At 36.2% G+C, this 14,779-nt stretch overlaps 1 protein-coding gene across 1 annotated transcript; it reads left to right on the forward strand.

The window, feature by feature from the left end:
• The first annotated feature begins 12,143 nt into the window (after positions 1–12,143).
• On the forward strand, positions 12,144–13,640 carry LOC112751527 (putative disease resistance protein RGA3). Its single transcript, XM_025800687.3, has one exon. The coding sequence runs from the start codon at positions 12,144–12,146 to the stop codon at positions 13,638–13,640; it is 1,497 nt and encodes a 498-aa protein (XP_025656472.1).
• The last annotated feature ends 1,139 nt before the right edge of the window (positions 13,641–14,779 follow it).

Consider the following 14,779-nt stretch of genomic DNA (forward strand, 5'->3'; position numbering starts at 1 on the left):
CTCAACGATTCCAACCATATATGTATTAAAAAGCTTTACTATTATCCAAATTAAAGTTACAGAGAAGTCTCAAAAGTTAAAATTTACTAGCAGACATACATGCATAACTCTTGTACAAAAACGCAAATACATCAATAAAATGAAATCAATGTTACAATAGACAACCTCATACATAGAAAAATGAACACAATTATCGTGTATGATGTCTTCTCCTCCATTGGTTCCACATTTCTTGTGCAAGTTGATCCCTCTATCTACCCTAAACATCGCTCGTTTCAATATGGTAGATCGTCCGCCCATCTACTCCAAACATATTTTGATCTACTATCTCATCAATAGGATCCACAACCATCACTCTTCTAATGTGATTATGCAAAAGGCAACATGCAGTTATAACTCTTTCTTGAGTTTTAATAGGATAAAATGACCTTCCCCTTAAAATTCCCCATCTTGCTTTCAATACTCCAAATGCCCTTTCAATGACATTTCTAGCTTGTGAGTGTTTCATATTAAAAAGTTCTTGGGAGGTTGATTATGTAGATTAAACTCACTCAAATAATATTTTTGTCCTCTATAAGGTGCCAAAAATCCTTCACAATTCATGTATCCAGCATCACATAAGTAGTAATGATCTAGTGTAACATATAAAATTGAACAAAATTAAATGAAAGATCAAATGGTTACTTTGATAACATACTAAAGTCTCAATAAAATACCTTGGGGAACACTAAACCCATTGCGAAATAGTGCATCTCGCAATAGCCTAGAATCCGCAGCTAAACCCTCCCAACCCGCCAATACATAGATGAATTGTATATCGGGAGTAACCACTCCAAGCACATTGGTTGTTATGTAACATTTTCTGTTTCGTTATCTAGGCTTATCAGCCTCAAGGACATTGACTTTGATATGGGTACCATCTAAAACTCCTAGGCAATTCTAAAATCCAAAAAAAAGATCAATTAACTCAATCCTAAAGTACACCAAGCATATTAGATTTAATAACATTAGTAAGATAAATTACCTTGAACCATTTCCATCGTTCATCCATTCTATCCTGGCTAAATGGTTGAGGTTTCTTCAGTAAGAGATTATGACATCTCAAAATAGCAAGCAATACATCATTAAACCACCTACTAATTATTTCTTCAGATCTCACAAATTGTCTCTTTATTACTCTAATTTTGACGTCATGTGCTATAATACGTAAAAACATGGCAACCATTTCTTCCACACCCATATTCCTACTTGGTTCTAACCTTCCAACCCTTTTAAGCATGTTACACAATGCATGAAAGGCACATCTATCCATTCTTGTGTTTTCTATACATGCTAGATCACTAAAATAAATAATCCTATCGACACTAACATTCCTTATTACTTGCCTATTGTAACTATCATTCCATTTTTTTTTCTTTTTTTTTTTCAATTGCAGTTAATCAAAACATAGCAAATCATCAACAACTTAACCATAAGGTCATTCATTAATTCAAAATGTAAAATTAAGCAGGCAATAACTCTCATCTTCTGTTTGGGATCCATTCTGTAAAAAAAAAAAAACATTAAAATATTTAGCTAGAAGACTTTACTATTTAGCTAAAAAAATATTAAAACATGTATATATCCATGCACTAATTAACAACATTCAAATAGATGGAGATATATATGGCATCACCACCTAATGGCTCGAGTGAGAATTAATAATACATAGGCTCATATAATTGCATTCATTCAGTTCAATTATTATGTTTTATTAGATCACCTCCGATCCGATCCTGGGCTACGCAAGGAAAACAAAGATACTGCCAAATAGATGAAGGATGAATCACAATATTAGTCAAACAGTTTAGAAATTTAACACAAGGGTTTAAAGCAAAGAAAGCTTACTTACTTCTTCACAGGTAAATCCACTACACCTGAAATGCAGTAAGTAGCAACAGTAAATAGATAAGTATTCTTTCACAGCCTTGAATTGTCAAATTTATGCTCCAATATTACAGACTCTTCATTTTTAATTATTGCAATGAATAATAAATAAGAGACTAATAACTTTTACTCTTGTCTCTCTTTCTCTCTAAAATGTATTTTGATATCTTTATATAAAACCCTTCATATCTCGTGAGTTGTGGGACAACAACATACAAAGTTGGAACCAGATATAAACTCTTCCCACCACAGGTTTCATATACCAAACTATTACTTTTTATTCAAACCCTTTTTAGTTTTTTAATTACCCCAAAATATGTCATATTGGAAAGAGGTTATATAATTATTATTTGTTTCTAACATGTTAGCTTGTAACTATTACTTTTTCAGTCTTTCTCTGGAGCAATTCATGCTCCTCCACATCCTGTTCTATTCTATGAACAAGCTATGAGAATACAAAGCAAAGGGACTGGTGTGTTTACTCTACAGTCCTTATGAATCCTTATGCCACAAGAATCAAATCCAAATTTTCATAATGCAGTCCCAAAAACAATAACAATTTTAAGTTATAGCATATGACTGAAAACAGAATCAATAGAAAAAAACACAACTCTATTTTATAATCTCAGCATTCAACCTTTGATTCAATCTACCATAGCCTTTGTCTTATATATTCATTGATCAAAAGGTAAAAGAAGCCTTTTCCAATTTCAAAAAAGAATTGCTTTCATTTTTCAAAGGGCTTTGAGTGTTGCAGTAATCATCAAAGAACCTCTTGTTATGCTTCCTTAATGACATTGCATTTCAAAGAACCATATATTCTATTTAGTATCACAAACCAATCAACAATAAGATTAACAGCAATGAATCAACTATTTGACAAAATTTTTTAAACCTAGCACAAACCTTCATGCCAATAAATTATAGCACAAACATAGTTTAGGAAAAATAAATAAAGAACAAATAAAAGATCCTTGCATGAAGAAGAAGATTCTGTACTTGAAAAAGATGAACAAGGTTACAAAAGATAAATTAAACTCTCTTTGATGGTTATTGCTGAGACGCGAGGAGGGAGAGAGACGAGGGAGACGACACGAACAGAAAGCACCACTCGAGATGATGAACACGAACAGGAAGCACGAATAAGAACTGTGAGCTGTGATGATGACATGAACGCGAACGATTTCCTTCTAGAATAAAGAGTGCAGTGGTCGTGCAAATCGAAATCGGCGGCGAGGCAGCACTGACGCCGGTGGAGCCTCCGTGAATTTGAAGAAAAGTCTCGCTAGGGATTGGTTTTCATGGAGGAGGGGTTTCTTCTAGGGTTTCGTTTTGTTTGAAATGAATTGGGAAAAATCTGAAAAGAAGGGTTGGAGTGAAATTAACAAGGGTGTTTTGGTCTTTTTACTTTATTATACACATTCCATTCTCATTGGAATTAAAGATAACCAAGGGGGAGATGGGAATGAAATGGGTAGAATTTTGATTCCAGGAAATAAAACATACATAGGAATAATTTTTTAAATCTTGAACCAAACATGGGAATAAGATATTCCAATCTCAAAATTTCTAGGAATACACTTGTATTCCCTCCAACCACACATACCCTCAAAGTAATTTAGACTAAAACAGAATAAATAAAGAGAAGTGCTAGAAAGTCATCAAATTTTATAATTTGTAATAATTAATTAGTTATTATTAATATTTTTAATAGTATGAAATTATATCTAATGGTATAGAATTACTTTTTTTTTTTTGCAAATCAAATTTTAATAAAAATACTAATTCTTTAGACTTTTTTATAAATAAATTCACATTTCTAAATATAAAGGAGTGTTCCAAATTTTAACACAAAATATATAAATTTAAATGATATTCACTGACGATCGAGTTACTAAACTACTCAATAAAATACCAAAAAATGGTAATTTATTAATAATTTTATTAAATATTTTAAATAATCTTATCTAATTAATCCAATTTTTATTTGACATCAAATTAATTTACACCTCTTACTAAAATCATTAACACTTAAATTTTTATGTTAAAAATATTAATTTATTGGATATTGAATTAAATATATACCCAATAATCTGTAGTGTACTCAACGTCAACAGTTAGCCTCTCATGCAATTTGATCATAGGTTAAGAGTAAATCACATGAACAATACAAATGCTATTTGTTTGGGAGGATCGTCCACTTTGTACTTTGTATTTCTACAGTATTTAAAGAATTACTCATTAAGCTTCCGGCTTGGTGAATATTCTGATACAAAAAAAAAACTATAAATTAATAATAATAATAATAATAATAATAATAATAATTATTGAGAGAAAAGAAATCAGGCAAGTTCCTCTTCTTATTATTTTTTTTTTTTTTTTGTAATAATCAATGTCCGTCTGTATTCTATATATGATTTAATATGTATGTAAGTGTTTCCCTAATAATGATGATGATGATGTTGTACCGTACATGTGCTTTATTTGTGCCCTTAATTATAATGCAGCATTGGTGAAGTAGAGTTTCCTTTCATCATTATCATGGACTACATAAATGAGCAATAAGGAACAAATTATTTTCAAAATAAATTCAATTTCGGAGCCATTCTTTAATTGATTGGATACTTTTTGTTTTCATAAAAAAAACATGTGCTTTTAACAAGAAATCAATAATTAAAATATATATATATATTTTTTATTCTTATGAAGTACACGTTTTTGTTATGTGTAAATGAGCTAGATTGAAGGTATTTCAAGCACTCTCACTATCATCTCCGACCTTTGCAGTATAAATAAAAGAGGTCGGAGATGGTAATGAGGGAAACTTGAAATTCCTTCACGTCAACTCCAAGACGTCGGTTAGAGGTATCTGCAAGAGAAAAAAATATTTTATAAAAGTACTGAAAGAGGTCGGAGATAGTAGTGAAGGTGCTTGAAATACCTTCACGTCAACTCCAAGTCGACGGTTAGGATATTCGCAAGAGAAAAAATATTTTATAAAAGCACTTTTATTTGAATAACATGTGAAAAAATAGAATTGAAATTAATGTATTCAAAAATATTAAGAATTTTGAATTTATAGAAAAAAAAATATTGGTGAAGGGACTAGTTTGGTGCACAACATTCAATTTTAGGGACTAAAATGAGTCACTTAATGCAAAGTGAGGGACTAATTTGGTGCATTTACAATGATGACATAATGGATGACACGTGGACGAATACGGTCGCGACACGTGGCACAAACGGACACGTGGCCAAATAACATTGTGACACGTGGCACAACTATCCACGTCAGCATGCCACGTGTCACTGGTCACCACATCATCATATCATTACACGTGGTCAAATCATGGAGTGACACGTGTCACTTACCATCCACGTCATCCAGCCATGTCATCACGTCGTTAAGGGAAAATGGGTCAGGGACTAATATGGTGCACTTTTCTCAATCTCAGGGACGTAATTGGTGCAATTGGGATCTCAGGGACGATTTTAGTGCACGACGCCAATCTCAAGGACCATTTTGGGGCTTAACTCATAGTTTGATTCAAGTACACCGGAGAGTATTGGTGCACCAGTTGTTTTAATTGTTAATTTTAATTAATATATATTATATATATTTTTTATAATTCAGATCAACGGTTAAAACAACTGGAGTATTGGTATTTTCGATACACTTGAAATGTTTCGTATAATATATTTATATTAGGTAAGCATGTACTAAAATTAATCATTAAAATTAATTATTAGTCTAAAAAATATATGAGTTATGTTATGTATACATTAAAATCAGTCACTAAAGTGAATTATCAGTACAAAAATATATGTTAAAATATAAATATACTATAAAAATAAATTAAATTACACATGTATTTATACAAAAATACATTAGTAGCTGATTTTAGTAGTTAATTTTAATGTATAAATAATATTTTTTAAAATGTATATTTTAAAATATAAAATATACATTAAAAATAAATTAAATTATATATATTTATAAATAAATATATTATAACTAATTTTAGTAGCTGATTTTTGTCTCTAAATAATATTTTTGAATATAATATATAGGACGCAACATTGTATTGTTGGATGAAGTGAGGAAAAGCATAATATGTGTGGATTATGGCATTCCATTATTTTGAAGATGTCCTTAGTATTATTCTGGTTCTTAGCTTAAAAAGCATTGAAGCCGAAACCATATTGAACACTGGTATTAGTACTTCTGCATCTCTCAACCGAGCAAGTTGGATGACATCTTTGACGAATTCTCCACACATGATCTTCAAAATCAGAATCAGCAAGAAAAGGGTGGCTGGTTTAACAAGATACATGCTTCTTGCCATTCTTCTTTCGGTCTGAAAAATGCCATGTTTCGTAGAAGAATGGCTAATAAGATACAGTATGAAAGAGCCTAGCAGCGGAAACGACACAAATGTCCAACACAAGAACAATATGGAAGCACTCACAACACAATATGGCAGCAACTATAACAAGCAAATATAGCAAGTAAAGCAATAATAAGAACACACCGAGATTTTAACGTGGAAAACCCCTCAATGTGAGAGGTAAAAACCACGAGTCGTCCAGACCAATGAAATAGATCCACTATAATCAAATGAGGTACAAGAGAGTCTCAAACAAAGCACAAAAATGTGCATATAACCAGCCAAAACATCAAAGCACCAAAGCTCACAAATGAAAAGCAAGAAGATGAAATATACCCAAAAAAACAGAGCTGCTGTCGAAGCCAATTTCTCCCTCTGCAAACCTCCAATTAAAATCTCCACCGTCCAGAATGAAGAATAAGATGTGAAGAATCTACAGTTTAAATTTCACGTCGATCCAACGGTGAAAGAATGAGAAAATGCCGTTCCAAAATTGCTGCTCTGTGTAAAAACGGGAAACCTAATTTCTCTCTTGCGAAGCCAATTTCTCTCACTGCAAAGCTCCAATCAACATCTCCACCGACCAGAATGAAGAAAAAGATGATAGGAATATGCAGTTTAAATTTCAAGCCGATCCAACGGTGAACAACTGAGAAACTGCCATTTGAAATTTACTGCTTTGGGCAAAAACGGAAATTCTGTTTTTCCCTTTCTCTCTCACTTGGTGGCTACTCTCTCATTTGGTGGCTACTCTCTCTCACTCTCAATGACCCCCAAAAATCTGAACTAGGGTTGTGGCACAATGGGTGCAAGAGACACCCTCAAAATGTTGGGCTTGGACCTCACAAAGGAGAGAAAAAACCCAACAAATCTCCCCCTTCTCGACTAGGTGGAGGCCCTCGCCATTCCGGCGATCAGACAACATGTTTCAAACTTTTCTCTTGACAATGCTTTTGTCATCATATCAGCACCATTGTCATCAGTGTGAACTTACTCAAGTTCTAACAACTTGGAATCTAACACATCCCGTATCCAGTGATACCTAACATCAATATGTTTAGATCTTGGATGAAAAGTAGAATTCTTGGCAAGATGAATAGCACTTTGGCTATCACACAACAACACATAACGGTCTTGCTTGAAATCAAGTGCTGCAAGAAACTTCTTCATCCACAACAACTCTTTACATGCTTCAGTTGCTGCAATAAACTCTGCCTCTGTGGTAGAAAGTGCAACACACTTTTGTAGCCTTGACTGCCATGAAATAGCTCCCCCTGCAAACTTGACTAAATAACCTGAAGTAGACTTTCGAGAATCAATATCTCCTGCCATGTCTGCATCAGTAAAGCCAACTAGCAAAGGTTTCTCACCACCAAAACTCAAACTCAAGTTAGTTGTACCTTTGAGATATCTCATAATCTATTTAACAGCATTCCAATGTTCTTTACCTGGATTAGAGAGAAAACGACTCACAGTACCAACTGCATGAGCAATGTCTGGTCTAGTACACACCATAGCATACATCAAGCTTCCAACAGCTGAGGCATAAGAAATTTCATCCATTGCTTGTTTCTCCTCATCAGTGGTTGGACACTGCTTGGTACTCAACTTAAAATGAGGAGCAAAAGAACTAGCAACACATTTGGCATCATTCATGCCAAACCTTTGAAGCACCTTCTTTATGTACTTCTCCTGTGACAAATAAAGCTTCTTGGAATCTCTATAACGAGTAATAGTCATGCCCAAAATTTGTTTGGCAGGACCCAAGTCCTTCATAGCAAAGAACTTACTCAACTGTTTCTTCAACTCATTAATCCTCAAAGCATTCTTGCCCACAATCAAAATATCATCCACATAAAGCAAAAGAATGATAAAATCATCATCAGAAAATTTTTGCACAAATACACAATGATCTGAAGTTGTCTTACGGTAACCATGCTTCCCCATAACAGATTCAAACTTCTTGTACCACTGTCTTGGAGCTTGCTTCAACCCATAAAGACTCTTCTTAAGCTTGCACACAAAATCTTCCTTTCCTTTAACAACAAAGCCCTCCGGTTGCTCCATGTAGATCTCCTTGTCTAAATCACCATGAAGAAAAGTTGTCTTCACATCCATTTGCTCAATCTCCAAATCAAGAGACGCTGCTAATCCAAGCACAGCACGAATGGATGACATCCTCACAACAGGAGAAAAGATCTCCTCATAATCAACACCTTTTCTCTGGCTAAAACCTCTAACAACCAATCTAGCCTTATACCGAGGCTTAGAATTGTGTTCTTCATTCTTGATTCTGAATACCCATTTGTTCTTCAAAAATCGCATACCCTTCGGTAGCTTCACCAACTCATAGGTATCATTCTCAAGCAAGGACTTCATTTCTTCTTGCATAGCTTCAAGCCATTGAGCTTTGCTTTCATCTTCAACAGCCTCTCCAAAGCATTCAGGTTCTCCCCCATCAGTCAACAAAACAAACTCATGTGGAGAATACCTTGACGAAGGCTTTCTCTCTCTTGTAGACCTTCTAAGTGCATTTGCAGGAATTTCTAAAGCTGGTTCTTCATCTTGATCATCATCACCAACTTCATCAAGTATTGGATCAACTGTTCCATCTTCACCTGCACTTGTATCATGCTCATTATTTTGAGCTTCAACTCTACCATCTTCTACCATAGGCATAGAGGGAGTAATATCCAAGTCAGAAAAATCATCACTAGGCTGAACCATTGGCTTTTTCGCATTATCAACATCCTTCAATGTTTGGTCTTCAACAAAGACAACATCTCTACTCCGAATCACCTTCTTGTTAACAGGATCATAAAACCTGTAACCAAACTCATCCATGCCATAGCCAATAAAAATACATTGCCTAGTCTTTACATCAAGCTTAGATCTCTCATCTTTAGGAATATGAACAAAAGCTTTACATCCAAAGACTCTTAAATGATCATAAGAAACATCTTTACCTGACCATACCTTCTCTGACACTTCAAATTGCAAGGGAACACATGGTGTTCGGTTCAAGACATGAACAACAGTGCTCAAAGCTTCACCCCAAAAGGATTTTGCCAATTCAGACTGTGACAATAAGCACCTAACTCTTTCAACCAATGTTCTGTTCATCCTTTCAGCCAAGCCATTCAACTGAGGAGTCTTCGGAGGAGTGTTCTGATGTCTTATACCATGCTCTTTACAATAAGCATCAAATGGACCTGAGTACTTACCACCATTGTCAGTACGAATGTATTTCAACTTCTTCCCAGTTTCTCTTTCAACAGAAGCTTGAAATTGCTTGAACACATTCAAAACTTGATCTTTGGTCTTCAAAGTGTAAACCCATAATTTCCTAGAATGATCATCAATAAAGGTTACAAAATAGATAGACCCTCCAAGTGTTCTTGTCTTCATCGGTCCACATACATCAGAATGCACCAAGTCAAGTATCTCTGACTTCCTTGAAGGTGGGTGGCTCTTGAAAGAAACCCTGTTTTGTTTCCCAGCAAAGCAATGGTTGCACTTTTGCAAAGCAACCTTACAACCAGATAAAAGATTCCTCTTGGATAACATATTCATGCCCTTCTCACTCATATGACATAATCTTTTATGCTATAAATCAGTTTCATCAACAAACTCAGCAGCATTAACATCTTTCACAATCTTTGCTTGAGTTAAATAAAGAGTAGAGTGTCGAGTACCTCTAGCAACAACCATGGAACCCTTGGTGAGCTTCCAACTATCACGAGAGAATGAGCTATCCAAGTCTTCATCACACAACTTACCAACAGAAAGTAAGTTCAACCGAATATCTGGAACATGCTTCACACGCTTCAAAGTCAACTTGGTACCGTTGGAGGTTTCCAAGCAAATTTGTCCAACACCGGCACATTTTGCAACACCTTGATGAGCCATTTTTACAACACCAAAATCACCAGGAGTATAGGACGTAAACAAATCCCTCCTAGATGTAACATGAATAGAAGCACCGCTATCAATCACCCAACTAGTGCTATTATCAACAAGGTTAACAGATTCAAACTCCTCAACAACAAGAAAATCATCATGAGTTACATTAACCTTGTCTTCCTTGCTACCATCATCTTTATTTGTGCTCTTGTCTTTACTTGCCTTGGCTTTCTCCTTCTTTAACTGCCAACAAAATTTCTTCACATGTCCCTTTTGACCACAATGATGACACTCAATATTCTTATACTTTCCTCGAGACTTGCTTCTGCTTTGATCTCTACCTTTAGGACCTCGACTTTTGCTTCTCCCCCTAAACTCAGAAACAAGAACATCTGAATGTGTAGTCGATGTACCTTGTGACTTTCTTCTCATCTCTTCATTCAAAACACTGCTCTTGGCAAGATCCATAGAGATTACACCATCAGGAGCAGAATTGGACAATGACATTCTGAGAATTTCCCACGAGTCTGGTAAGGAGCCAAGAAGTAACAATCCTTGAACCTCTTCATCAAACTTGATACCCATGGAAGATAACTGATTCATAATTCCTTGGAAATTATTCAAGTGATCTGTCATTGATGTCCCATCTGTATACTTCAAAGCCAACAACTGCTTGATCAAAAACATCTTGTTATTCCCAGTTTTTCGAGCATACAACTGTTCAAGCTTAATCCAAAGGGTCCGAGCATGTGTCTCTCCAATAATATGGTTCAACACATTATCGTCAACCCACTGCCTAATATATCCACAGACTTGTCTATGCAACAAAGTCCAATCATCATCAGATTTATCATTAGGCTTCTCTGTACCAAAAATTGGTTGATGAAAATTCTTGACATAAAGCAAATCTTTCATTTTTGACTTCCACAAATCATAATTAGGACCATTAAGAGTGATCATCCTACTAGTATTAGTATTAGCTTCCATTGTTCACAAAATCACAAGCCCAGAAAAATACCAACAAGCTCTGATGCCAGTATGAAAGAGCCTAGCAGCGGAAACGACACAAATGTCCAACACAAGAACAATATGGAAGCACTCACAACACAATATGGCAGCAACTATAACAAGCAAATATAGCAAGTAAAGCAATAATAAGAACACACCGAGATTTTAACGTGGAAAACCCCCTCAATGTGAGAGGTAAAAACCACGAGTCGTCCAGACCAATGAAATAGATCCACTATAATCAAATGAGGTACAAGAGAGTCTCAAACAAAGCACAAAAATGTGCATATAACCAGCCAAAACATCAAAGCACCAAAGCTCACAAATGAAAAGCAAGAAGATGAAATATACCCAAAAAAACAGAGCTGCTGTCGAAGCCAATTTCTCCCTCTGCAGACCTCCAATTAAAATCTCCACCGTCCAGAATGAAGAACAAGATGTGAAGAATCTACAGTTTAAATTTCACGTCGATCCAATGGTGAAAGAATGAGAAACTGCCGTTCCAAAATTGCTGCTCTGTGTAAAAACGGGAAACCTAATTTCTCTCTTGCGAAGCCAATTTCTCTCACTGCAAATCTCCAATCAACATCTCCACCGACCAGAATGAAGAACAAGATGATAGGAATATGCAGTTTAAATTTCAAGCCGATCCAACGGTGAACAACTGAGAAACTGCCATTTGAAATTTACTGCTTTGGGCAAAAACGAAAATTCTGTTTTTCCCTTTCTCTCTCACTTGGTGGCTACTCTCTCATTTGGTGGCTACTCTCTCTCACTCTCAATGACCCCCAAAAATCTAAACTAGGGTTGTGGCACAATGGGTGCAAGAGACACCCTCAAAATGTTGGGCTTGGACCTCACAAAGGAGAGAAAAAACGCAACAGGGAGACGTTACAAAACATTGCTGAAGAGAGGAAGATGTTTCATCTGTGTGAGAGAATTGCAACCACTGACAAGAAAGCTGAGTTGATGGAGTGGCGCCAAACCTCCTCTGTTATCACTCAACCTGAAATCTATGGAAGAGAGGAAGATAAGGAACGTGTTGTGCAAGCTTTGATTCAGACTTGTGATACTGAGCGTGCCGCGGTGCATACTATAGTTGGTCTTGGTGGTCTCGGAAAAACAACACTTGCTCAGCTGGTCTTCAATGATGACAGGATAAAGAAGCATTTTGACTTGAAGATTTGGGTTTGTGTCTCTGAGGACTTCAGTCTCAAGAGAATGATCAAGGCTATTTTGGATTCGGCTTCAGTGAGTGTTAGCGGCAATTTGGATATAGATCCACTTCAGAAAAAACTTCAACAGGCACTTCAAGGCAAACGATATTTACTTGTTCTGGACGACATCTGGAGTGAAGATCAAGAGAAGTGGGACAGATTGAAGAATTCACTTGTTGCATGTGGTTCAAAGGTGGGGTCTTCAATTCTTGTTACTACTCGTCTCACAAAGGTTGCATCCATTATGGGTACGCTTCCTCCTCATGACTTGTCTTTTCTGTCTGTTGAAGATTGTTGGTCATTGTTCAAACAACGGGCTTTCGGATTAGATGAAGGGGAAAACGTGGAGCTTGTTGCCATAGGGAAAGAGATTGTGAAAAAGTGTAAAGGGCTAACTCTTGCAGCAAAATCTCTTGGAGGCCTTCTGAGGTTTAAAAGAGAAGAGAGAGAATGGCTATATGTCAAGGACAATGAGATTTGGACTTTGCCACAAGATGAAAACTCTATCTTACCTGCTCTGAGATTAAGCTACTTGAACTTGCCATTAAAATCAAGGCAGTGTTTTTCTTTTTGTGCTATTTTCCCTAAAGATGCTGAGATTGAAAAGGATGAACTTGTTCATCTCTGGATGGCAAATGGCTTCGTCTCATCTGAAGGAACAATGACAGTTGAAGATGTAGCTGAGGAGATAATTAGTGAACTATGCTGGGCATCATTTTTTCAAGACATTGAAAAAGATTATCTTGGCAAAGTTAGGTGCTTCAAAATACATGATCTACTTCATGACCTCGCTCAATATGTTATGGGTGATGTGTGTTGCACTGTAAATGATGAGATGCCCATTGAACATCCAAAAAGAATTCGCCATCTCACGATGGGGCCATGTGCTCGGAACCAAATCATTTCTGCTTGCACATTTAGATCCTTAAGGACATTTCACTTCCGACAGACAAATTGTGCTTTGGCTTCAACGAAGATATTGGGACCACTTGAATCTTTGCGAGCACTTGATTTGGGGTATGTAAATGTATTAAATATGTTGCATTTTTCACTAATTACTCACTTCAAACATCTAAGGTATCTAAATCTTAGTGGGACTTCAATTCAAACACTTACGGAGTCCACAAGTAGCCTATGCAATTTGCAGGTTTTGAATCTCAGTTATTGTCGAAGCCTCCGGCGGTTGCCCGCCATCTGAAATACCTAAAAGCTCTTCGACATCTCTACTTAAGGGGGTGCAGTTCGTTGGTTTACATGCCTAATGAGATTGGCCAGTTGAATTCTTTGAGAACCTTGAATATTTACATAGTAGGTAAGAAGAAAGGGCTAAGGTTAGATGAATTAGCACAATTATGCCTCAGAGGGGAACTCCACATTAAGAACCTGGAAAGAGTAACAAATGCAGCAGATGCCAAGGAAGCCAATTTAATGGGTAAGCAGCTAGACGTGTTGAAATTGTCATGGGGAAGAAATGAGCAATCTAAGTTGCTGCAAAATGTTGATCAGATTCTCGAAGCCCTGGAACCTCATCCAAAGCTCATAAATTTAGGGGTGGGAGGATACCAAGGTATGTATTTCCCACAATGGATGGGCAATCCTCACTTGAAGAATTTGTGTTCCATAAAACTTGTGGATTGCTGGTATAGTCAACAACTCCCCCTACTGGGGAGATTACCATCTCTAAAAATACTTGCAATATGTTGTATGCATAATTTGAGATATGTTGATGATGAATCTTATGATGGGGGAGTAGCCAGAGGATTCCAGTCTCTAATGTGTTTGGAATTGTGTTGCATGCCAAACTTGGAAGGGTTATCAAAAGAGGAAGGAGGTGACATGTTCCCATGTCTTTCCGAAATGAATGTTATTGCATGTCCAAGATTGACATTCCCTGCCCTTCCATCTGTTAGAAAATTATGTATAGCAAAAGCACGGAGGAGATCTGGTCATGATTTATTCTCTAGAGAGATCTTATTATCTCAATGCCCTTCTAAAACAAGGAGCCCCAACCAAGTTCAGATGGATTCGATTCATGGTCTCGGTTGTCTCGAAATCCTTGAAATTCATGATGATCAAGAGTTGGCTTCGTTTCCAAAGGGGACCCTTCAAGGTCTATGTCGCCTCAGACAACTCCATATTCATCACCAGAGCAAAATGGAAGTACTTCCACTTGAACTAGCTAACAACGCTGCCCTTCAAGAATTGCATATAATTGGATGCCACAACTTGGAGTCATTAACAGATCAAGTGTTAACTGGGTTACAGTCGATCGAAAAACTAAAAATTTTCGAATGTGATAAATTCAAAGGCTTATCCACAGGTTTTCAAAGTCTTAGT

This window comes from Arachis hypogaea, chromosome 15 (assembly GCF_003086295.3).
Source record: "Arachis hypogaea cultivar Tifrunner chromosome 15, arahy.Tifrunner.gnm2.J5K5, whole genome shotgun sequence".
Taxonomy (NCBI): Eukaryota; Viridiplantae; Streptophyta; class Magnoliopsida; order Fabales; family Fabaceae; genus Arachis; species Arachis hypogaea.